Genomic DNA, 24638 nt, shown 5'->3' with positions numbered 1-24638 from the left:
AGGTTATTATTTAGGTCAGTAGGGCTCCCCGGCCTAGGGTTGGAAAGGGGGATTCATCCACCGGGGCCAGCCAACCAAACCCACTGGGTGGAATCCGCGGTGTGGAGTGCGCAGACTTCACCCACTTGCTTCTTAAGGGTTTCACTCCCTCTTGCACTTTCTCTTCAAAGTTCTTTTCAGTGTTCCCTTAGGGTACTTGTTAACTATTGGTCTTGTGCGCAGGCTTGGCTACACTTAATATGCAGCTGCTGCACCAATGTAGCGCTTCAGTGAAGACACGACCTACCCTCTTCCCTGTTCCCTCGCGGTTACTGAGGGACTCCTGGTTAGTTTTCGTTTCTTCCACTGACTAATCGGCTTAAATTCAGCGGGTCACCGTGTCTGATCTAGGTCGCAGATGGATGGGGACACCGGGGTAGTGGACACCAACCCCAAGGAAACACTCCGCCCCGGGGGAGGCCTGATTGACCAAGTTTGGGGCAGAAAGGCCCAGCAGAGGAGGGGCACGTAAGGTGCTTCTTCTTGTGACTTAGCCTTCTGGCCTGGTCGCAGTTAGTCTCTGTCCTTCTGAGGTAACAGAAAGTCCAGTGAAAACAAATGTCTGATCCCTCTGCCCGCGCTGCTGCCCTTCATTTTGGGCACACAGCACCCTGCCAGTGGCTGGTAGGAGAACCCAGGTCCTCTTCCTATGCTGGTATCCAGTCCAGGAACCCTAGGGCAGGCAGTCATGGGTCACTCCACCAGTGGACTCTTTGCTGCTACTTCCCTGGACTCTTTCCTACTCAGACTTTCTCTGGGCTTTCTCCTCACCCTGTAGTCATCTCCCTCCTCCTAAGGGTCTCCTCACTCCCTGCTATCCAGAGAGTGACTGCAGGGTTTCTCCCTGTCACCCTTCTGTTATATACTTCCTCTGCTTGCAGCGCACGCAGCCACCCCCACTGGGTTTCATCATTAATTAGACATGGCTGACCCTCCAGGTGCCATCGGGGGGAGTTCACCACCGGTGGGGGGTAGGGACCCCATCACAAGGGCATGGGAGTGGCATGGAACTCCTGGGTCAGTGAGTCCAGTCCCCTGCGCTCACACGCAGCCCATCATAAATCCCCATCATAAATTTATCAAGCTCCATCCTAAAGCTAATGGGGGTGTTTGCCCCATTGCTCCTGTGGGCAGGCTGTGCCAGCCCCTTACTCCTCTGGTGGACAGAAGCCTTCTGCTCATTGCCCAGCCTACATTGATTGATGGCCAGTTTATCCCTATTGGTCCTTGTGCCAGCATCCTCCTTCACGTTCAATAGCTCTTCTCCCTCCCTGGGGTTTACCCCTCCCGGCTGCATTGGTACCAGCTGCCCTGCAGCCTGCATTTTGCTAGGCTGAACAAGCCAAGCTGTTTTCCTCTCCTCGGACTCTCCGTTCCCCTGCGCAGCCTTGTCAACTTTCTCCGTACCTGTTCTGGCCTGAATCCGCCTGGCTCAGCCATGGGTGAGCATGATTGGACTCAACCCTCCAGATGAGGGCTGTCCAGGGCCTCGTTTAGAAAATAAAAACATTGAAGCTGAGATATTATTTTACTTCCACCTGCAGGGCTTCCAGGAGATTTGAGCCTGGTTGGAACACACGGGGTGCTGTCCAGCCCTTGAGAGGTCGTCTGGTGCCTAACTGGCCAAGTCCCTCCTCTCAGCAATAAAGGCAAAACGTCCGAGTCCTGTGGCCTTGGGATATAGTGCCTGCTCATGAGGCCAGCAAGCCTCTCCCAGGTAGCTCTAGAGGTGGCCGTGAAAGGTAAGGAACATGTTTCCTTCGCACGTCTGGCAGGTGTGATACAAAGAAAGGGACCGTTCAGCAGAGGCGACTGACTCCCAGCAGTACTTGAAGCAGAGCATGTGCAGTGGGCGTCTGGCACAAGAGGGGATGGGTAAGTTTGTGCTGAGCGCTTGCCTCGGTTGCAAACCCAAGGAAACCCTTCATGAGACAACGCCTTGGTGCATGTGGGTCAAGAAGCAGAAAGCAGCCTGCCAGCTGCTCTGAAAGGCTCTGGTGCTGCCTTTCATTTGAACCACCGAGGCAGGGGGTAGGAAGCGAGTTCTGGAGGGGGCTGCAGCCTGGGGCAGGGGGAGCGTGAGTGTGGAGGAGAGACCCCTCAAAGAGCTTAAAGATCAAACGTAGCCTTCACAATTCTCTGGAGAAAGAGGTTCTCACTTGTGCTCGCTGACCTTGTTAACTTGTTCCCCTGTGCTCCCCACATCGCTCCCCGCTTCTGTCTGTGTCTGGCTCCAGCCTTGTCTGACTTGGGGGGTCACCCTGGAGCTGCTCAGCCTTTGTGAGAGCTGGGGCAGAAGGACTAGCTGTGCTGCGGGTGCCCATCTAGCTGAGAAAAGTTGTAACTTGAGAGATTTTATGGGCAGGGTGGGCTCCCCAAATAGCCATGTCCCTCCCATTCTGCATTAGGCAAATTGGAGTGTACCAGTCAGTTCCCAAAGGAGTTTCTTTGTGGAGGGGGAGGGAGTTGTAGATTCATTGGGTCATTACTCTCTCACAAGGTAATGGCATGTTTGCCTAGCTCAAAGTAAGCCACACCTCTGATTTTTGTGATACAGGGAACTCTTGTCCCCACAGTATCAGTGAAATTTACTGGGGCAGAAAAGGAATTATCTCCCTATAAATCTTGGCAATTCACCCCTGGAAGATCAAGGACACGGCTTTTCTTTAAGCTCTGTCAGCACGTTCAGATCTCCTGTCATTTCCGTGAATCATAATCAGAAGTTTCAAGCTGCTTATTTACTTTTTCAGTCTGTGCAGGAAGTCTGAGCTAAAATAGGTGGAGAGATGGGATTATAATTGCCATGGTGAGTCTGAGTTCCTGCTGCCTGCTCTGGGTGTGGAGAGATTTTTTTTTTTTGGCGTTGGTGCGGCTGTACCTGGCCTGGGAAGGCGAATCCTGTCTTCGAAGAGTGTTGCCAGGAGCGCTGATGTGCCAGAGCCGCGGCCATGCTGCAGCAGATCCTGGCAGACATGTACATCGATCCTGAGCTGCTGGCAGAGCTCAACGAGGAGCAAAAACAGATCCTCTTCCTCAAGATGAGGCAGGAGCAGGTCAGACAGTGGAAGGAGAGAGAAGCTGCCGCAGACAAGAACTCAGAAAAGAAAGTGATCCACAGGAAAGGTAACTGGCTCCCCAGCACTGGGCTTGCTGCCCGGTAAATACAGCTGGGCCGGGTTACGAGCAGCCTGCTGTTGGGTGAAAAGTGGTTACAGCTCAAGTTACAGCTCCGGGGGTGGGAGGGTGGCTGCCAGGGTTACTGCAGGAAAAAGTCTGTCAAAGAGGAGGTGGCTAAAGAACACAGCCAAGGCTAGGGGTTCAAGCACTGCCCTGTGACCCCGACCAGCCGGGCCCAGGTCCTGGCCTTTGCTCAGTAACCTTGGGCAAATCCCTTAATGTCTCTGCCTGTAACACGGGGCCCATAATGCTTCCCTGGTCTGCTTCGATGGAGCAGGGGCCCCGCACAACAGAGCCTCTTGTGCTATTGTAACCGAAATAATGAACGGGCTGCCATGCTCTTTGGGCACCACGCTCTGGGCTGAAGCAGCAGTGGGCTTCGGGCCGCAGGTAGCCGAATGGACTGCGTTACTTTTGACCCTCTTCATCAGGAAGCCAGATGGCTGAAGGATTTTTTTTAAGCCGGCTAGCCTGGGCCGGGTGCTGGCTGCACTGTCTAGCTCAGTGACAGGGGGCAGCATGTCTGTCACAGGAGAGGAGGACACCCAGTGTTAAAGAGGCTCCATAGCCGAGGTTGCCTTGAGATTTGCATTTGCAGCAGCTGTCCATTAGAAATACCCCTCCCTGCCACTCCCTTCCCGCTCCCCATAGGCCTCAGGGTAACGGGGCAGGGAGCAGCTGAGACTGGTCTTAGCTGCTGAGAAAGCAGCTCTGTTTCCCCTGGCCGAACTCCCCAGTCAGGTGCTCTCCCGTAGTTAGCAGGTAGGGGAAATGTGGGCAGGGTTACAGAGACCCCCAGAGAAGGGGACATGAATGGGATGGGGGAGAATTTGATGAAGAAAATTTGGAAGGGAGGAGTCCACGACCAGAGGGGAATAATAATAAGCATCAGCCCCAGCTCTTATCTAGCACTTTCTATCCTTAGATCTCAAAGTGCTTCATAAGGGAGATCAGTGTCGCTAATCCCATGTCACAGGTGGGGAAACTGAGGCACAGGCCGATGAAGTGACTCCCCCAAGGTCATCCAGCAGACCAGTGGCAGAGCTGGAAATACAGTCCAGGTCCCCTGAGTTCCAGTCCAGTGCTCTATCCACTAGGCCACACAGTCTCCTCTGTGGTCTGCTCCTGTGCCCTGCATCTGGGATCACACCCTACTCCACAAATAGCCCCTTTGACTACAGTCTATCTGCTTGTGGTGTAAGGCCCTACTCATGTGGGGGAGGGGATCCGAACCTGGCCCAGGCTGCTGTTGCTCAAACCGAGAGTGGCTTTTTGAATATAGTTTGGCAAATCACATCAAATTGCTAGCAGCTTCCTCCCCTGAAGAACCTCCCTGCCCCTCTCCCCACCCCATGCCAAGCGGTTATCCCTCAGGTAACCAAGGGTTGGGGGCATCACGTTCTGGGGTGCAATCCAGACCAGTGAGAGGTTGTGTCACCACCTGCCCTGAAACCTTCGGTGCTGCAAATACTTTGTTGCTATTGCTCCCAACCTGGGCCCCATACACAGAGCCAGACAGCATGCAGGTCACACTCTGAGTGTCTGCGTATAACCACAACCTGCCTGCTACGCACCAGCCACAGTCCAGCTTCCAGCAGCCTTGCTTACCACCTGCAGGGTGACCCCAACACATTCCCAGTCTCCAGTTTCCCCCCAAAATGTGCATTGTCCTTTGTCCAGCCCTCCCCAGTCCAGATGTTAGGGTCCATTGCCCCTGTAAGGGGTCAATGTACAACAGTTTGGTACTTTAACTGGAGTCACCCAAACAGTTCAGTTTACACACAACACTGGATTCGTTTTGATTAAGGAATAAAACAAGTTTATTTAATTACAAGGCAATAGAGTTTACAGTCAGAAATGGTTCCTACCGGAAATAAAGATAAAACAAAAAGAAAAGGAGTACTTGTGGCACTTTAGAGACTAACCAATTTATTTGAGCAGAAGCTTTTGTGAGCTACAGCTCACTTCGTCAGATGTAGCATACGAAAGCTCATGCTCAAATAAATTGGTTAGTCTCTAAGGTGCCACAAGTACTCCTTTTCTTTTTGCGAATACAGACTAACACGGCTGTTACTCTGAAAGATAAAACACTTTCTAGTAACTAAACCAGCTAGACTTGGTTCAAGGTGAAACCCTTCTCACATTTCCCAGCAACAGGGCTGACTAAATTCCCAGATCAGAACCCCTCCGAAAGTCCAAAGGCTGGTACCTTTGTCGTCTTAGGTGAAAGAGGGAGTGAGAGAGATAGGGAGAGAGAATTCCTGGGGGGGTTGTTCCTCTCTTTTATAGTCCGTCACCCTTTGAAATGCATTTTCCTGAGGGTCACCTCTAGATAAAATTCCTTCCCGCTGTGAGGGTGGAGACATGGGTCTTGTGGTGGAGGCAGTTCCGTGTTGTTTGTTCAAATGCAAATCGATCTGTTCCTGCCCCCCCTTCATTGCCACTTGATAGCTGATTGCCAGTTAACTTTGACAACATCTGGCTAGAGGCATCAGCTCGTCCTTTGTCTTTGAGAAACTAGCTTACCCCCTCCCCAGACAGGTCTGGTAAACGTACATCAGTCCCGATTTCAGCATACGTTCCTAACTCTCCACGTAGTGTTGCTACACACATTTCACCCTGTTGTAGATCAGGGAGCTATTTGTACAAAATATGCCTTGAGAGGTGTCATTGGAAAACTAAGACTAGTACCAGAGTGTGTAGGGTGTGAATCCAGGGGTGCATTCGGTCACAGGGGGCATGAGTGCCACGGGAGCTTTTGTGGCCAGTGCTCTGAGTGTTTGTCTTGCAGTGCATGGGAAGTCGGTGAAGTGGAAGCTCGGTACCGACAGCGAAGTCTGGGTCTGGGTCATGGGCGAGCATAAGTCGGATAAGCCTTATGATGTGATCTGCGAAGAAATCCAGGCACAGAGGGCTCAGCAGCATCAGGAAGCAGGGGAAGCCAGGTAAGGCAGCACTCAGCCCCGGCCCCAGGAGCCGGTTGGACAGGTTTGCAGTTACTGCTGTGGTGGCGCCTCCGGTGGGTAAGGCGGAAGGTGCTTTTTAATAGATGATGATCAGTGCAAGATAAAAAGGAGAGCTGGAATGGAGCAAAGTTCTGTGTGTTTATCCCCTGCAGTCTGTGGGGATTTCTACATTCTCTCTCCACCCACGCTACATCCAGAGAGAGGCATTGGGTCTTGGCTGCATGTGCCTTTTAGGCACTTGGGCCTAGATCCTCACAGGTAATTCGGCCCTAATTCCCACTGATTTCAAGGGGAGTGAGGTACCAATATATCTAGGAAGATCTGGGCTTGGGCCCTAAAACTGGGCACTGGAGTCGCAGGGCACATGGCTGGGAACAAGCACATGGCCTACAGGAAGCCAGATGTGTGGTTTCTTGCCTCTGGGGCAGAGGGAGCCGCGGTGAGGGGGCAGGGAGTGCTGTGTGGGCGAAGCACTGTTTGGGAAGGGTGTATCCCTCCCGTCCATGCTGGTGGAAGTTGGGAAAGCCCTAGGCGGGTGGCACAGTGGTCTGGGTGCATTTGCTCTTGTTTGAAAATAAAGCCAACCCTGGGGAACACGCCTTGGACTGAAGTGTCACGGGAGCTGTATTCCTGGCTGGTGAGTTTGCTGGCTGGCTCATGGGCCCCAATGAGCTGCTTCTTGAGAATCCCTTTGGCAGGCTGCTGGCTCCTCTACCAGCTGCCCATGGCTGTACCTTCCTCCATGTGGGCATGCGGCTGGGCTGCCTCCAGGACAAGCCCTTTGAAGGTGCCGGCCTTGGCCATCCGCTCCCAGGCAGGGCAGCTGGGTGTCTTCCTGAGGAGATGAGGCCTGAGCCATCTGGGAAGGCCTCTGAGGCTGCCAAGTGATCTTGGTTCGGGGCTGGCCCCTGGGGTGGGGGGGGCGGGGGGGGGGATGGGGAGGCTTGGTTGCTAATGTTGTATGCAAATCATGGGAGTGAATTTGGCTACTAACAAATGATTTGCAGATGACTCTAACCATCAGTTTAAATAAAGGGAGGATTGAGCGCTGGGGAAAGGAGCTGGTTGGTTGGTTTTACCTGCTCTGACGTGGCAGTCGGGGGAGGGGGTTCCATGGGCACCTGGCTTGTCCCAGGCCATTTGCAGATGGCGGAGGATGCAGACTAGCGATAACATGGGGTCTCCAGATGCCCCCTGCCTCCAGCATGCAGGAGCCCCTCTTAGCCCTGCTGCCACATGCACATCGACCTGGGACTCTAATCCCAACCCTGTGCTGGTGCTCCTGAAAATACGGCCTTTGCACGGTATCTATTTACAGCGCTATGGGATGGTCCCGTGAAAGCTGGGGTGGGAAGCATCCCGGTCATCACCACAGCTGATATTTGGGAGTGAGTTCTTATGCCAACAGGTATCTGCCTTCATGTGGGTGCACAATTAACTGCAGTGAGTGATTACTTTAACCGTCCGTGCTTCTGGTGCTGAGACATAGGGCTCATCTCCGTGAGCTGCTGCTGGGCCCCGGAATTGCTTCATTGCCATGTAATTTCCATTCAGTAGTTTGGAAGGCGGAAGGCTGAAAGCGATTGATTCTATTCCAAAATTCCTGCTTGCTGTCTTCACAGAGGAAGTCAAACATTCCTTGAACGGGCTGTGCCATGGTCCCTGCATTCTCAGCCAGCAGCCCTGGGCGGGGCAGATGCCAAAAGAAGGGAGGAAAAAACTGGACAGAGGGAGCAGGAAGATGTGATAACAGCTGCTAAAAAGGAGAGAAGCTGGGATCCTGCTCAGGTACTTGTTTTCTGTTCTAACGCTGCTCAGAAGTGCATAACTTCACGAGGTGGGAGTTGCAAAGACTCTGCTGAATGGGGCCAGTGTTCAGTAAATTGAAACATGGATTGGATAAAGGCTCCTTTTGTCTGTTTTGGAAAAACCATGCAACTCAGTAGAGCAATCTTGAGGGGAAGGTAGGATAGTCTTGTGGCTGAAGTACTAGGCTGGGACTTGGGGGATCTGGGCTCTGTTCTGAGCCATGCCACCCTCTCTCTGTGTAGTAATGAGCAAGTCACTGGTTTTTCTGTGCCTCAGTCTCCCATCTGTAAAATGGGGATTATAATACTTCCTTTCTTATCTTTTGTCTGTCTGTTTAGACCAGGGGTCGGCAACCTTTCAGAAGTGGTGTGCCGAGTCTTCATTTATTCACTCTAATTTAAAGTTTCATGTGTCAATAATAAGAATCCATACAATCCATGCTGAGCTGTGCCCCCTCTTGCCCCTGTCTGCATCCCTCACTGCCCCAGACTGGGGCCAGCTGCAGAGCCCCGGGCCGAGGCCAGGAGCAGAGCCCCGGGCCAGCGGCCAGGACCCCAGGGTAGCAGCAGAGCCCCCCGGACCGGTGGCCGGGACCCGGGGCTGGCAGCAGGCTGAGCGGGGCCAGCGTCTGGAACCCCGGCTGGCAGGGGGCCAGGGGCTGGTAACCCAGGCCAGCAGCTGAGTGACCCGGGGCCGGCAGCAGGCTGAGGGGGCCAGCGGCCGGAACCTGGGGCCAGCAGCGGGCTGAGGGGGCCGGGGCTGGCAGTGGGCTGAGCGGGGACGGCGGACAGAACTCCGGCTGGCAGCTGAGCCCCCGGGACCGGTGCCCAGGACCCGAGCAGTGTGAGTGCCACTGCAAATCAGCTCGCTTGCCGCAGGTTGTCTACCCCTGGTCTAGACTGTGAGCTCTTTGGGGCAGGAACTGTCGCTCACAGTTTGTGTCTGCGCGTGTGCACTGCCTGGCCCAATGGAGCACTGTCTCTCAGTCTGGGACTCCTGGTGCTACTGTAATACAAACAATAAATAAACCTCAAGAGGCAGTCCTCTGCTGAGGTCAAAATGAGCCCTGATATTGCATTGTTTCGGAACTATCAGGAGTCCTCTTTATGGCATCTGAGCTGTTGTTTTGCAGGATGAGGCGCTATCCACAATGAAAGGAACATTTCAGGTGCCATAACAATTTCAATGGTTTCTATGCCTGGCATTACCGTCCCTCCACTAAACTAGAATGGACAAAACTAAGAACTCTGGGCCAAATTCTGATGACTCCATTGGAGTTTCTCTAGATTTCCACTGGTGGAACGAACAGTTGAATTTGGGCCACTGATTTTATTCTGATCAATAAATAAAGCTAAAGAGGCAGGTTTCTGTTGAGATCAAAATGAACCCCGATGCTCCATAGTTTCTGACGGATGTTTAATGGTAAGATGAAAAATAGCTGGAGATGAGTGTATTCAAAGTTGGATTTTTCTCCTCAGCGCTCAAGTGCTAAAGCGAGCGCGTGAGGTCAATGTCCGCGATTGGCATTTCTAAAGTGCATACTTGTATTTCTTTTTATAAAGTTAAAACTATTTTATGACTTCAAAAGCTGGATGTTTCACTGCTTGGGTCAAGCTTGTTGTTGAGAATGTTTCCTGTCTGGCAATATTTTTACCATGGGATTACAAATAAATTATTTTAAAGTGGATGGAAAGAAATCAATTAGAGATGCATTGTAGTATTAACCACTTATTATAATTCATGGAGGAAATAGAACAGGCCACTGAGCTAAATAGCTATTAACCACACATATCACTGGCATGATTAAGGCCTCAGCCAAAAGCCATTCAAGTTAGTGGAAAGACTTCCATTTTGTCCAGTGGAGTTTGGGTTAGGTCCTTAGTTGTTACTATTGTGTAGAATTGCAAGTATATGTCTAAAACCACATGTGGCTCTGTCATCAATGTACAAAAGCAAGGTAACTCGAGGCTTGGTTTTGGCCATATTGGGCCTGAGTTGACAGCAAGGCATCCATGAGGTGATCTCAGTGTTGCCAGCTCTCATGGTTTTTATTGCAAGTCTTCCAATGTGTGGTGGTTTTCTTAAAGTCTCAACTCCTGGAGTCATGGGATTAGGTGAGAATCTCAGCTTTATTTTCTCCCTGAAGGAGTTTTCCGTTTCTTACGATTGCAGAGAGGAGCTTAAAAACATGCTCACTAAAAGCTCAAAAACCAGAAGGGAAATAATCCTCCTCACCCCAATTTTTTAAAATCTTGTGATTTTTAAGACACTCTCATGATTTGTCAAACCCTTCATTGTTTTCTGAATGCCTGAGACTGGCAATCCTGAGATGAGACATAGGCCAAGATGTGGGATGGGCATTGTGCTTCTAAGGATTGTCCTTTTTTACACCTCCATTGTTCTAATAACTGACTTGAGAACTATTTACATGCGTAACGGCATCTGAGCATTTTGTTGTTTTTTCACCTGGGAAAGGTGAATGATTTCCATTTCCATGTCTCTGTCTGAGCAGAGCAGGGAGATATGCCTGTGTTAATATTTAAGGGGGAATAATGGTTCTGAGGAAGGGGATACCAATAAAGTCACACAGTGGAGTTCCGGAAGAGCATTATTGCCCATGCCAGCAGAGGTGGCTTTGACCTCCACATTCAGTTCAGAGATAAACCCATCTCTGTTTGTCTCAAAGTACAAGAAACCCAAGATAACCCAGCTCAATAACTGGGATTCTGGCTGCTAGCAAACTCTCTCAGCAAGCAAAGACAAGGGTTTCAATTATTGATCTATAGTACTGACATGGTCCTTGTCACCACAGGATCCGAGCACCTCTCACTCTTCAACACACTAATCCTCCTAGTAGCTTGTGAGGTAGGGCACGGCTGTTATCCCCATTGCATGGATGGGGGGCCGAGGCACAGAGAGGCTAGGTGAATTGCCCAAGCTCACACAGGGAATCTGTGGCAGAGCAGACACTTGAACCTGGGTCTCCCAAGTCCTAACCCTGAGGCCTTCCTTCCTCCCCATTCAGCCACTGCCTTTAGGAGGGCCAGGCCTTGACATGGGCAGGCCTCCCTGTCCCCTCGCTTGGTTATAGACACTATTGAAGGAGAGTTGTATTCAGAGGGGCGGGCTCTAGAATACAGAAAGGGGTTCATTCACATATGTACAGAGCTCTTTCAGGCTACAGAGGTCCCTTCTTCCTTATCTCTCTGTCAGAGGTCGGGGGTGTCCCAGGCTCTGAAGTTGTGAGGTCCTCAAACTTGTGTAGGGGCTAAGGGTCACCCCAGTTTCAGTGAGATGCAGTAGAAAGGAAGGCTGGGCTTGGGGCTCAGGCACTGGAGTGGCGCTCATGAGAGCTGAGGTCTGGTCCCATCTTTGCCACAGACTCTGTGTGTGTCCTAGGGTGAGTCACTTAATCTGCATATCTCAATTCCTCATCTCTGAGATGGGGTGCTGGTTCTGTCTTTCACCCACTCTTTGCCTGTCCTGTCTCTTTACGTTGTAAACTCACCAGGGCAGGGACTGTCACTCACTTTGTACAGCGCCTAGCACAATCAGGCCTCGATCTTGATTGGGGACCAATCCCATTTGATGATGAACTGCAGGGTCTGGAATAAATGACGTGTGTGTGAGATTCCCAAGGAGGGAGCAGTGCGTCCAGGGACCGCCGTGAGATGGGCATTAAAAGGGCCACCATGTTCTTACTATCTGGAGATATTAAAAAGAGTGTGATTTTTAAACGAAGCCTCCAGCTTGATGTTTCGACACAGGGACCAGAGCTGGGCTGACGTGTATACTGACTGTGGAGGAATGGGAAGAGCTCCAGTGCTAACGCTGGGTTTGTTTGCCATTGAACGTCTAGGCTGCTCCCAGTAAAGGCAGAGATGTGCACCAGATGCTGGCAGATTCCAAGGCTCAGACAAGGAAGTACGACTTTCAGCAGGTAAGCAGTGAGCCCGGGTGCTTTTAACATGCCCAGACAGGGGGCTAGATTCTGCTCTGCAGCCCCGCAAGCAGCCAGAGCTGGCCAGGGGCACTCACCCAGCCTAGGTGGCCCCTCAGGACCCACAGCTGGCATAATAGCTCCCGGGGTGGTTACGTCTCTTAAAAGCTAGGGAGCATTGTCCGCCCCCACCCCAGACAGGCAGAATGTCTCTGGCCCCCACCATGCAGGGCACCGCCTCCCAGCACTGACTAATGTGGTACCATAGTACCAAGAGGTCCCCACCATCATAGGAGCCAACTCCGTGGGTGCTCCAGAAAAATTTTAGTGCGTGCTCAGCACCCACCAGCCACAGCTGTTCCCCGCCTCTGCTCATCAGTTGTTGGGCGGCGCCTCCCAACAGCTGGTAGGGGGCAGCATCACTACCAAACAGCTGTCTGGCAGCTCAGGGAGGGCTTTGGGGGAGGGTGGAGAGCGGTGGGTGGGCGGGGGCCTCGGGGAGGGGGCGGAAAGAGGCAGAGCGAAGGTGGGGCCTTGGGGGAAGGAGCAGAGTGGGGGCCAGGCATTGGGGCAAGCGGGGGTTGAGCAGCCCCGGGGAAAAGGTGCCCACCATGACTGAAACCCGGTGCACCATCCTGCAGCAGTGAGTTCCGCTCACTGCTTCTACGCTGCATCAGAGTGCCTTTTATCCTCGAACTGCCGGCCTCACGCTGCAGCTAGCAGCCCAGGTTTTGGGCTAGCAAAGGAGGGGCTGGCCCTTTTTCAGCACGCCCTTCATCTCAGCAGAGTCCCCTCTAATTCTCCTCTCCAGGCTAAATAACCCCACTTTGGGCAGTATTACAGGTTTGCCAGACGGTCGCTCTTGCCCGTCTCTGGCCGTTTCCGATCTCTGCTATGTCTCTCATGAGTCAAAGTAACCAGGCCTGGGACTCAGGATGCTAGCAGGGGAAGCGCTATTGACCAACAGGCCATTGCAGCATATTCACGCTTCACAGATTTCCTGTGTGCAGCTGTGCCCAGGGCAGATACAGCCAAAGAGCTTTTCCAGGCTGACTCCAAATTCTCTTTCCTCCACAAACAGCTCTGAACCTGGTGCAGGAGGGTCTTAAAGCAAAGTTGGCAATGGAAAAAGGGGCTTGCTGTGTCACGGGGTGTGAGTGAAACAAGAATCAGTAGGATATTGTAAGGTCTCAGTGAGCCCTGAAATGGGGCCTTGCAGGTCTTTGGCAGCTGCTCTGGTCTGTGTGGAGGAGTGGGCCGGTGCTGAGCCAGCCGAGGATAAAACAGCCTCCCAGAGCGCTCCTTGGCACAGCTCAGGATCTGGCCTTTAGAGTCATTTAATGTCACTTCTTACCCCTCGAGCTCAACCTGCCCTGGGCTGACGATCTGCGTAGCCTGTGCCCACGAATGGACTCCAGAAGCCCTCATGCAGCGGGGCTCCCAGGTAGCGGGGAGGAGGGAGCATCGGTGTCTTGGGGAACCCCACGTATTTCACAGGAGTCCCTAAAGAAATGAATCCCTGGAGTCCAGAGACTGCTAAAGGCAGTCAGCAGAAACCAAGCCGGGCACCAGGCATTACACACGTTGTCTCCTAACAGGGGAAGGAAAAAGCAAGGAGGAAGCCCGGAGGGATGAGAACAGCTGCAGAGAGGGCACTGTACACTGACACCAACCGGAAGGAGGCCCAGGAGTCAGGGCAGAAATCGGATAAGGATGATCCCGAGTGGCAGGAATCCTGTAAGAGATGCTGGCATTGCCCGTTTTTCTATTCTCCACTTCCTTTAACTGGCCAGATTCCTCTGTGGATCGGAGCTGGTCGCTTGGCTGATGTATGGGGCCTCTCTTGATTAACGCATCGTCACTAGATAGCTAGGCTGGCCACGTGTCACCCGGCTCTGTAGCATGAAGACTAGAGGTGGTTGGGAAATGGAGTTTTTGTCCCATGGGAAATATGGACGTTTTGAAATTAGTTTCCCTTCAGAATTGCAGCAGAAGGTCAAATTGTCAAAAAATTTCATGGAACGAAAAATTCTGAAAAGTTTCAGAGTGAAGGTGCTTGGGGGGAGGGATAGCTCAGTGGTTTGAGCATTGGCCTGGTAAACTCAGGGTTGTGAGTTCAATCCTTGAGGGGGCCATTTAGGGATCTGGGGCAAAAATCGGGGATTGAACCTGTTTTGAGCAGGGGGTTGGACTAGATGACCTCCTGAGGTCCCTTCCAACCCTGATATTCTATGATCTATGATACTTTCAGCCCTGCGGTTTGTCTGGGGGGCTGTCTCTGTAGGGCAGGGCAGAGCTGCCCCTGCTGTCCAGGATTGAGGTTCCATATTGATTCCAGAAGTCTGCTAGTGCTCTGGGGCAGGTGTCTCTGGCTGTGCCTTGCGAGGGGGCGTTGACCTATAGTTAGTGGTTGAGGGCCAGATGCTGCTGTGTCCCTGGGTGTCCAGGAGATGGTGATGGTGTATTACAAATATGTCTCACTTCAAGCTAGGATTTTTAAAAGCCAGGTCCCTAAAGTTAGGCCATACCAAGGCAACTAAATAACTGGCCTGATTGTCAAAGTACCGAGCGTCTAGCAGCTGCCAACTGGGAACCACTGGGTGTGTTGTATTTGTGAAAAGCGGGTGCTACTTAGGTGACTAAATAGCCACTGCATCCCCAGGCAGTGCCTGCCCTGGCCCAGCCCCTGTAGCATACCCATTTACATCAGTCCTATGCTGGGGCATTTTACGCCAGCCTTATGCCATCATACCCCAGCTTGGTGCTTTTCACCCTCCATTCCACCACCTCTGGATTCATCGCTACGCAGCAGGGCACCGTTACCAAGGTCATCGGCGCCCTGGAAACGAGTCAGTTTCAAAAGTAGTTTGAGGGCCTACAACAGCCCCTAAATCCCCCACTGATTGTTGTGGTTTCACAATCACCTTTTCCTGCCCTTTGGTGGATTTTTATCCCCGTTTCTATATGAAAGATCTACACAAATGGCCGTGTGTGTGCGTGTGTGTGTGACTACATGGCAGTGGTGCCCAAACTTTCCCCCTTACCAGTAATGAAATCTGTCTGCCCCCTCCATTACTGCACAGCCAAGGTGTCCCCAGGAGAGGAGCTTGTGCTGGGGGCAGAACTGGGGATGGGGGAGGAGCTGGGGCTAGAGGTGGCCTCAGGGCACAATCTAGCCCATATAAAATAGGCAACTACTTAGCTTCAGCTTGCCTGGGGGTGTGGAAAGGGGCAGAAGGTTTCAAAGCCTCTGGGTGGGAGCTGACAGGCAAGCTGCCTTTCTGTTCCAGTGAGGAAATCCAAAGCTGCTGATGAGAGGAGACGCTCCATTGCAAAGCAGGCCAGGGAGGACTACAACAGGCTGTCGCTGCAAGGGATCCGCAAAGGGAAGGTAGCTGAAGTTTCCAAGACTTTTGGGAGCAAGGGGCACAGCTTGCCCCCCCGTCCTGCCCTTCCACCCAAGCCTAAAACCCTAAACTCTGGGGTAGCAAATGGGAGGCCCAACAGGTAAGAACTTCCCCCGGTGATTAAAGTGTCTGGGATCTTTCTGTTGTGGGACGGGGATGGTAGGGGTGTTCTAGGCCTTAGAGATTAGTAACCTTCATACGCTACCATGACACCTTTCATCAGACACCGTCTGTCTGCACTGCATGCTCTTCCAAGGCAGGGTGCTATGGACAAGACAGATCTATTCCTTATTAGCAAAGATGATGATTAACCAGGACTTCATCTCTTTGAAGTATTTAATTAAGGGTACAAATCAATGTCAGCTGGTGTAAACCCCATGGTTCCAGCAGCCCCTGTCTCAGGAAAGTGAAGGCTTTGGGTTCCCCTGGCAATATTCCCCCCGAAGTGACTCCAGTGTGTTCCGTCTGATTCCACACATTGGGCCAGACCCTCAGCTCGTGTGTGGTGGCCAAGCTCTGTAAAAGGCAACCCAGTGAACTGAACGGATCGTTGACGTCAATGGAGCTTGGCCAAGGGGACATGTGCTGCAGCCAGGGTGCATGGTACATGCTTGCTGACATCACAAATTGGTACCAAAATGCTACAGGATTCTGGGACCCACAGCCACTGATACCCAGCTGTCTGGGTTCTTTTTTGGTTCTGAGATCCCGGGCACCCAGCCCTGCACTTCTTCTCACTGGAAATGGGCAGCCTCCCCCAGTGTTGGGGGCTGCTCTGCTGGGACCTCTGTGCTTGGCGTCCGCTCCCCCTATGTTCCAGCTGGCGGGAAATACTGCACCCTGACCCTCTCCGTCCCTGTAAGCTCGCCTCTGGGGAGAGCTGGGTTAGCAGCTGCCGCCTCGGTTTTACGGCTGCACAGAAGGGTGCATGGTCTCCTGACAGTGACAAGGCTCCCGGCCATTTATATCTACCGTCTCCCAGCTAACTTAGAACTGCAGGGTGCCCCAGGCCACAGCTGGAACCTACCTGGAAACTCCAGCTGGGACAGAATTTGGCAGGTCGTTTACGGGTGCATCTGAGCTCAGGGGCTCCTGGATCTGCACTGGCAGAATTGGTTTGAACCTTTAAAGCCTTATGTGGCCTGGAACCCTCTCCTCTGAGAGATCCCCCTCGCAGCTGAGATCTGCCAGGGTCCCACAAGACAGGGACAGCTGGCAGGGGGCCCACCATGAGCCCCATAAGGGAACTTGTCCTCCCCTTAGTTTGAAATAGCCCCAATCGCTGACCTGCCAGCCATGCTGCAAGGGCCCCATGCGCTCCAGGCTATGAGAGTGCACTGGCTCTGGGGGCAGATCTCCTGTGTTTTGCTGGTTTCAGAGTAACAGCCGTGTTAGTCTGTATTCACAAAAAGAAAAGGAGGACTTGTGGCACCTTAGAGACTAACCAGTTTATTTGAGCATAAGCTTTCGTGAGCTACAGCATCCGATGAAGTGAGCTTATGCTTATGCTCAAATAAATTGGTTAGTCTCTAAGGTGCCACAAGTCGTCCTTTTCTTTTTATATTTTGCTGCTGGCTGCTGTGGGCATGTTGATTAACAATTGAGAGTGAGGGATATATAGAACAAGCCAACAATTATCCATCGGCTTTCCTTCTCCGTGGAAAATGGCTTTGTGACGAAGTGGAAATCTTCACAATTTTTCTCTCCATTTTTGTCAATTTTTAGTTTGATTTTTAAAAAAATGAAGTTTTCTGGGGTTTGGCAAAAATCTGGGGAATTTCAAAGAGAAATTCTGGCAAACTTGTGTGTTCAGCATAGTTTTCCCCAGGGGAGAGGGAATAAATCCTCTCGTAGCCAGCTCTAGTTGCAGGGCTGTGTCCCAGCTGTGTATTTAAGAATTGTCAATGAGCTCCAAGAGCCAGGCAGAAGTGTCCCTTTCAATGGATGTGAGTACTTCCAATAACACAATGATTTCAAATGACCCTGGCGTAAGATCTGTATTAGGTTAGCTTTAATCCATCTAACCAGAGAGCATCCATGCCTCAAGATTTAAGCAGCTGCTCTTAGGCAAAGCTAACTTAGGTCCTCAGGCCTAGGCTCTCAAAGGTATTTAGGTGCCTAACTGCCATTGATTTTGATGGGAGTTAATTGCCTACATACCTTTGGGCACCTGGGCCTCAGACACTGCTGTGATGAGCTCAGTAGAAGAACCCGTGGAGAACAGAACTTGAATTCTGGGGTGTGACCTCACTGTACAAACCACGAGTCTCTTGGAACCACAGGAATCCGGGCGTGCAGAGGACCATCTCCACTTCCACCCAGGAGAGCATCATCAGGTGGTTTAAAGAAGAGCAGTTACCTCTTCGGGCGGGTTATGAGAAATCCACGGACAGGATAGCACCCTGGTTCCATGGTGAGTGCTGCAGCTTCCCAGCCCCTCTCCTGCCCTTAGGACAGTGGTCTGTGGAAAGCCACCCCAGGCCAGGTCCATTCCCAGTCTGAGAAACGTCTCCAGACACCGTGTGCCCCAACAGCACAACGGTAACTCATGCTGAGCACATACAAATGGCAGCTCACACATTATACTGAGTGTCCCCTTGCCAAATCTTCACTGCCAGACTCTGCTGCTACATATCATGGACAGCACCTGTCCCTTCACCCTGTGAGCAGCCTCCCACTAGTGGAAAATCTTCAGCCAGATCCTCAACTTCACTTGAAGTCCGTGGAGCAACTACATGTTTAAAGCCAGGTGCTAAAGTGTCTTGCTGGATCAGGCCTAAAAGATCATTTATCATATGGTGTGGACACTTGGACTGCAAGCTCTTTCGGGTAGGGACTGCCGGCTAGTTCTGTGTTTGTGAAGCACCTAGCGCACTGGTGTGCTGGTCCATGACTAGGGCACTTAGGCCCTACCACAATACAAATAATAGACACCAAGGGAAGACAGTGTCAAGGCGCAAGAGGCATGCTGGATAGAGCGATGACCCAGAATGGGTAGGAACAAATTGGGTCAACCTCTTCCAATCCATTAAAGAAATTGACTGCAAAGTGCTTTGCTGATAGTCCCTCTCAGCAAGGAGATCTAGCTGGGGAGGCAGCGTCATACAGTGCAGAGGGGGCAGGCCTGGCACTTGGGAGCCCTGCATTCTACTCCTGGCTCTGCCAGAGACCTGCTGGGGGGGCCCTGGCCAAGTCATTTCCCCTCTCTGCCCCTCTAATCGGGCAGACAGGGCTGGTCAGCCGTGGCAGGCAATCCATGTGGGAGAAGGAAAATGATTTCAAAGCAAGAACGTCAGGCCTGGCCAGCTGTTTTGCAAATGTTGTGCCAATCACACAGGCTCCCTGGGTCTGCACTGCCACCCTCTGCTAATGGGACAAAGCCAACCAAGGAGAGTTAGCCTATCAGAAAAGGAGGGGCGTATTTCCCACCCCACCAGGAGGGCATTCCCAGTTGGTCCACTCTTCTGGATGGAAACTTGTGCCCAAACGGCAAATGTAATTCACAGCTTGATGCTTCTGGCTGCTTATCGGATTGGCTTAAAAGACCTTCCACGTTCTGTACACGAAGCGTTGCTTTCTAAGCTAAGCCTCAGCGGGGCACTTGGCAGGGAGCAGTGCCATCAGGGATAGGGCACTAGCGTGGGACTCGGCAGACCTGGGTTCTGTTCCTCTGCCACTGACTTGGGGAAGTGACGTCTCCACTCTTTGCCTCCGTCTCCCACCAGGAAAATGGGCTTAGAGATCTCAACCATTCTCCGTCACCTGCTTTGAGATCTGCAGCTGAAAAGAGCCCAGGGTTGTACTGACTATACCACTAAGGGAACAAGAAAGGCCCTAGCACGTGTCCTGGCTTAAGGAGGTGGGTGGGGGTGGCCATGGAGGAGTTGATCCAACGTTTCTAGACCAAGCAAAAGCAACAAACCTTAATGTCAAAATCATTGGGTCCCTTTACTGAGCACTTCATTGAGGAGTATTTGCTTGGTAGAGCACATCTGCAATCATGTAATATTAATGTACGTTGCACCTAAGGGTACATTTCCACTGCAGTCAGGCAGGCAGGCCGACCTGCACGAGCTGTAATCTAGCTAGTGTGGCTAAAAGCAGTCATGCAGGAACCCTGGCTACCTACCCTTGGCCTGTACTGCTGTGACGTCCCTGCTGTTCTGAGTCATGCTAACTGGATTAAAACTAGGGCCCTGCCCCAGCGGCAGTCACGCCTCTCATTGCAGCGTAGACCTCTCCTGAGTCACTAAATCCCGCACGTTGTGCACTCACCCCATGTGGGCGTGAGCAGAGTGGTTCTCTCGGCTGATGTGACAGCCAGCGCCAACGGGAACAACTCACGTGCAACGAAAGACTCTGAAGGTGCACCAAGAATGTTATACACATGGGTTCTGTGCAAAACAGAATGGGCGTGAGCATCCCCTACCAGTGTGCTCGGTCTCTCTACTTGTGAGCGCGTTTCCTCGAGAGGAGTAAGCAGTGAAAAGAAACTATAGACCCTAGGTAAGTGGAATTACAGAAGCCCTCGATGTCCTTCAGTATGCGGAGACTTTACCAGCAGCCTACTCTAGCTAGCTAAGGTATTTATCTGCCTCCCTTCTTATCCCCCTTACCCGACCGTGCTGTGCAGCTCCTGCTAGCCCGGCCACAATCTGGCCGACAGCAAAGGGGTGAGGTTGTGAAGTGCCGCTGAGACGTACAGCATGATGTCAATGCTACAGATTAGTGTAGACTGAGGGTTAAAACCGAATCCTCCTTAGCATCGTTACATTCAGCCCTCCACTCCCCCCAAACTGCTTCTCTCCCCTGAGCTCTTTGGTTTGGTTTTGGCAGGTATCGTAACCCTACGGCAAGCAGAGGAGCTGCTGAGCAAATCGGTGCTCGGGAGCTTTCTGGTCCGGATCAGTGAAAAAATCAAAGGCTACGCACTCTCCTATCTGTCCCCGGAGGGCTGTAAGCACTTTCTAATAGACGCCTCCAGCAACTCCTACAGCTTCCTGGGGGTGGACAAGTTGCAGCATTTGACGCTGGCCGACCTTGTCAACTACCACAAGGTGAGCCCCTCTCCATGCTTGTAGTAACAATTCATCTTTGTAACTGGCCTACAGCTCTCCGGGGCAAAGGCTGTCTCTTTATGTCCGTACAGCACCGAGCACAGGCTACCATAATGCAAATGAAAGCCACCAGCAGGCAGAGGCAAGTTTATCAACAAACCAAACCAGCTTTTCTGGTAAACTTGTTACATGATTTGGGACTGTCCCTACATTTTTCCCTTCCATGAACCAACTGTGTGCCAGGAACTGTAGGGTTACAGGGCAATAGATCACCTTTCCATTCGATAAAAGCAAGGCATCACGGGCAGCAAAGGTAGTGCCGAGCAGAGTGGAGTGAAGCAGGCTGGGCCTCTCTTTGATATAGTTTCCCATTGCTTCGGATTCAGGAGTCCGTATTTCTCATGTGCCAAGCTCCAACAGTGGGTATCAGTTAGCGGAGCTAATGAAGGTCATTTGTGGTCAGCAGAGGGCCAGTTGGAAGGAGTGTGTGTTTGGGGTGGGGGTTGCCCTGGTGCAGCACCCAGGTCATGCATCACATCAACCCTAGCGTGAAGGCATAGGTGGCACTTATTGGGCACCTGGCCTTGTGCTGCCCCTCTGCACAGGACTGAATTTCACCATCTGAGAGCTTCTAAAACATTCAGCCGCTCTGAGGTGGTGTTTCCGGGGACACTACAGGCTGGGTTTTGGCTTGTGATAGTCAGACAAGACAGCCAACTTGTAAAGCAAGAATGGAAGCAGATCTTGTTTCCATGGGACTCCCACGTTGCCAGTGTCACTTGGTGAGCGTACAGCTCCTACTGACAGGAGGCGCCAACTCACTGAATGTATTTAAACTGGTTTTCAAGCCCATTTCAGTGAGAAATAATGAGTTCGCGTTCGGGGAAGCTCACCCCTGGGCAGAGGGCTGGCACAAAACCAACGTGCATGTTCCACCTCCGTTCTCAGAACAGGGCACTTAAATGCTGCTTAGGCCAATACCTGGGGTGAATATCACCCCACGTTAGATGAGAGACACCTGAAACGCCCTTAAATAACACTACTGTTCTCAAAGAGACGCTCCGACTAGCGAAGCCCACACTGGTAGCAAAGAGAAACGCTGGTGCCTTTGGATCCACCCACCCCCCAGGCACGGTGCTTTAACAGCTGAGAATCCATTTCCTGCTACTTGCGCAGGAGAGCAGAGCAAAACAGAGCAGCAGCCAGCGGGGAAGAATGAGACACGGGGCGTGCGAGGGGAAGCCAGAGCTGAAGAGGGAGGGTGGGTAGCAGTCTCACTGGCTCACTTTTGCAGTGTCTGGGTGACCAAGGGGAGGTAGATCATGGCTGGCTTGGTGCCTTGCAGTACCTGGGTTGCAGCAGAGGAAAAAGACCGTCCCTGCTCCAAAGTGCTGACTGGCTGTCGGGAGGCTGCTGCCAAGGAGGAGGCAGAGCAAAGTGTTAAAGCTCCTCTCAGTCTGAGGGTGTTGGATTTCGTCATTTAAATTGTGATGTGAGGCCCGGCCAAGACAGTACAGGGCCAGATCCAAAGCCCACAAAAATCTACAGGAGCCTTTCCATTGACTCTGGCAGGCTTTGAACTGAGCCCTAACAATATAAATGAAAGATGATTGGGCTAAGTCACAATTGGGCTGGCTCAAAGTCCATGGAAAGACGTCTCTTGACCCCTACAGGCTGTCAATCAGCCCCTAAGTGCATCTGTGTTCATTTCAGACGGTGGAGTTTAACGACTGTCCTTTGGCCAACAGGAGGAGCCCATCACTTCTTTGGGGAAGGAGCTGCTACTTTACCCATGTGGCCAACAGGGCCTGGAACCTGACTACCTTGATCTCTTTGAGTGAAAGCCTCCGTTCCCACCTTGTGACACACACCCGTGCCTTCCCTGAATGAACAGATGAATTGTTATCCGAGAGACGGACCCCCTAATGCCCAGCCAGCACCGATCAAGTGAAATACTCCGCACAAGTGTCTGTATTTGAAAATGTTTAGCAGCAAAGCAGGGAAAGGGCAATTACTGCTGGGAGCTGCTCTCTGTTAGCAGCATCAGGCCGCAGCACTCAGCAGCCTAGCAAGCCATGAAGGAGCGCTGGCGGCTTCAACCTTACTGGAGTAGGGTTAGCTCAGGAAGATACTGCCATGTGTTAGTGACAGTTGGCGTAAATGGGCTGTCTCTGATTAAGCTGCATTTTGCCCTCAGCTATTGCAGCATAAATTGCCATTAAATGTGATGTTTGCCAGATGTGCAGTGAAATTGGTATTTTAAACTCCAAAAGGGGTCATCTCTGTTCAAAGAGGGTGGAGCCACATCAAGGAGGGGACTTGGCCCCCTAGGGGTAAGTTGCATAATTGCAGCTCAGTCCTGCAAGGGGCTGAGTCCTCTGGAGTCAGTGGGAGTAGCGGTCGCTCAATGTGCTGCAGGATGGGGGTCCATCATAAAATCCACCCCATGCAGAGGGGCCAGCACAAGACCTCTGCAGTGCCTGAACCCACATAAGCCCTGAATGTAGGGCCCCCGTGGGGCTTACTCAGTGATGCTAAGCTTTGTGCTGGCCCCTCTTCACAGGGGGAAGAATGATGTCCTTTGGAGATGGGAGGGAAACAGCAAGTTTGTTAAATAAAGAAACCAAGTTGGAATCTGGCTGAGAAGTTTTAATTCTTGCACACAGAGCCTAGGCTATTTTACATCCAACCTCCTGGGCAGCCTTTTACTGTTAGTATTACTCAAGTCTAATGTGGACCTGAACAATGAGACATGCCTGCCAATAAAGTACCCGGGCTCCTTTCCGTAATGTAACTGTTTATCGAAGTCCTGTCAACACATCTCATGCATATCACACTAAGGCACATTTCTGAGATAACTGCTCATGCTGAATGTAGCTGGGCCGTCTACTTTTCTTTGACATAACAGCTGAGCTTGTATTTGTCCCAGAGAGCTGCAGTATGAAATATCAAGGCACAGACTCAGAGATGCTAAAATGTGTCTTATCAGTACCAGGGTTGTTGGTGCATATTATGAAAATCAGATGAAGTATCTCCCTCCCCTCCACTAAAGATGACAACATGCAAGCTCTGTGATCTTCAAAATTGTGAACAAAAATCAGTCCAGTTTGAGTGTAAATTACCTGTTCATTTCTCCTCTTCCATGTGGCTTGGGGTTGTTCTGCAAAACTTAAGAAAACCATCAACACAAAGTCCTTCAGGTCATTTTGAAAAGAGTATCTGACACCTTACTTCTATTCTGTGTCCTATGGAATGTGGTGGATTCTCCATCCCTTGAAGCCTTCAAATCAAGGGAAGGTGTCGTTCTAAAAATAATACACTTTAGCCCAGCAACAAGAGATGACCTTGCAGCAGGAAGCCCTGTGCTAAGCAGGAGGGCAAATTAGATGATCACCATAGGCACTTCTGGTCTTAAAATGTATATGCTGCTTAACCACTTGCCACACGGTAGAGGGGAGCCTGCCTTCCAACCTCTATCACAACACCCTGAGGATTACGTTTCTTTTTTTACAGAGGAGAATGGTCATAGCAGTAGGTCAGGTGTTTGAGAGATTGTTGATCTTTGCCAATCTGCAGCAGTTATTGAAGCACTCCAGGCTCTAAAAGTTTGCCCCCTGAATCATAAACACTCTTACAGCTTATGAAGAGCCCACAGTTCACGCTCATCAAGTGAAAAATGACATGCCTTATCTTGTGTTGTGAGCAGAGAGCCGCTCTGAAACCTGCCAACATGCACCGACAAAAACAGCACTTTTGGGAAGCTTAAGAAGAAAAAAGTCATACACAGACACTGACTTAACCACCTGCTTTTGCCAACCTGCCACTTTCTTCAGTGCAGGAATTTGAGCCAAATCAAGCAAAACACCTTGATGTTTTTGAGTCCATGGGATTTGAAAATGTACCAGGGCTTGAAGACAACGTTCCAGCACGGACTGAATATCGAGCTGACTCTGGAGCTGTTCAAAAACTGCAGAACAAGGACGTGTTCCAGTTCTGGAGAAGCAGGATGGCCAGATTCCCAGCTCTGTCAGTGATGCTCAGCAGTACCAGTCAACAGCTCTGCCTCCTAGCTGGGCCCTCAGGATGAGCGTGGCAGCTGCTCCCGCTTTTTGAAATGGTGTTTCCCCTGGAAGAGTCGTCCCCTCTGCAGAGCCCAAGGACAGCAGCAATGCAACTGTGCCAGCATCTATGCAGGGGGGCCAGGCACCTCCTGCCCTATTAGTGGACCATGCAGCCCACAGGT

At 51.6% G+C, this 24638-nt stretch overlaps 1 protein-coding gene across 1 annotated transcript; it reads left to right on the top strand.

Moving 5' to 3' along the window:
* The first annotated feature begins 1772 nt into the window (after positions 1-1772).
* Positions 1773-23056, top strand: SH2D4A (SH2 domain containing 4A). Its single transcript, XM_074949910.1, has 10 exons — positions 1773-1914; positions 2790-3162; positions 6008-6161; positions 7805-7970; positions 11851-11931; positions 13530-13668; positions 15222-15438; positions 17621-17751; positions 20175-20395; positions 22144-23056. The coding sequence occupies exons 2-10, from the start codon at positions 2988-2990 to the stop codon at positions 22234-22236; spliced, it is 1377 nt and encodes a 458-aa protein (XP_074806011.1). The 5' UTR covers positions 1773-1914; positions 2790-2987; the 3' UTR covers positions 22237-23056.
* Positions 23057-24638: the final 1582 nt, after the last annotated feature.

The sequence above is a fragment of the Natator depressus genome, chromosome 4 (genome assembly GCF_965152275.1).
Source record: "Natator depressus isolate rNatDep1 chromosome 4, rNatDep2.hap1, whole genome shotgun sequence".
Taxonomy (NCBI): domain Eukaryota; kingdom Metazoa; phylum Chordata; order Testudines; family Cheloniidae; genus Natator; species Natator depressus.
This window is presented reverse-complemented; position numbering and strand designations above follow the sequence as displayed.

What these genes read in the sequence shown, in the direction of transcription:
- SH2D4A (XM_074949910.1), top strand. Translation starts at nt 2,988, where the DNA reads ATGCTGCAGCAGATCCTGGCAGACATGTACATCGATCCTGAGCTGCTG. An exon ending in GCAAATGGGAGGCCCAACAG is followed by an intron (nt 15,439 to 17,620) that starts GTAAGAACTTCC and finishes TTGGAACCACAG; the next exon opens with GAATCCGGGCGTGCAGAGGA. An exon ending in GATAGCACCCTGGTTCCATG is followed by an intron (nt 17,752 to 20,174) that starts GTGAGTGCTGCA and finishes TGGTTTTGGCAG; the next exon opens with GTATCGTAACCCTACGGCAA.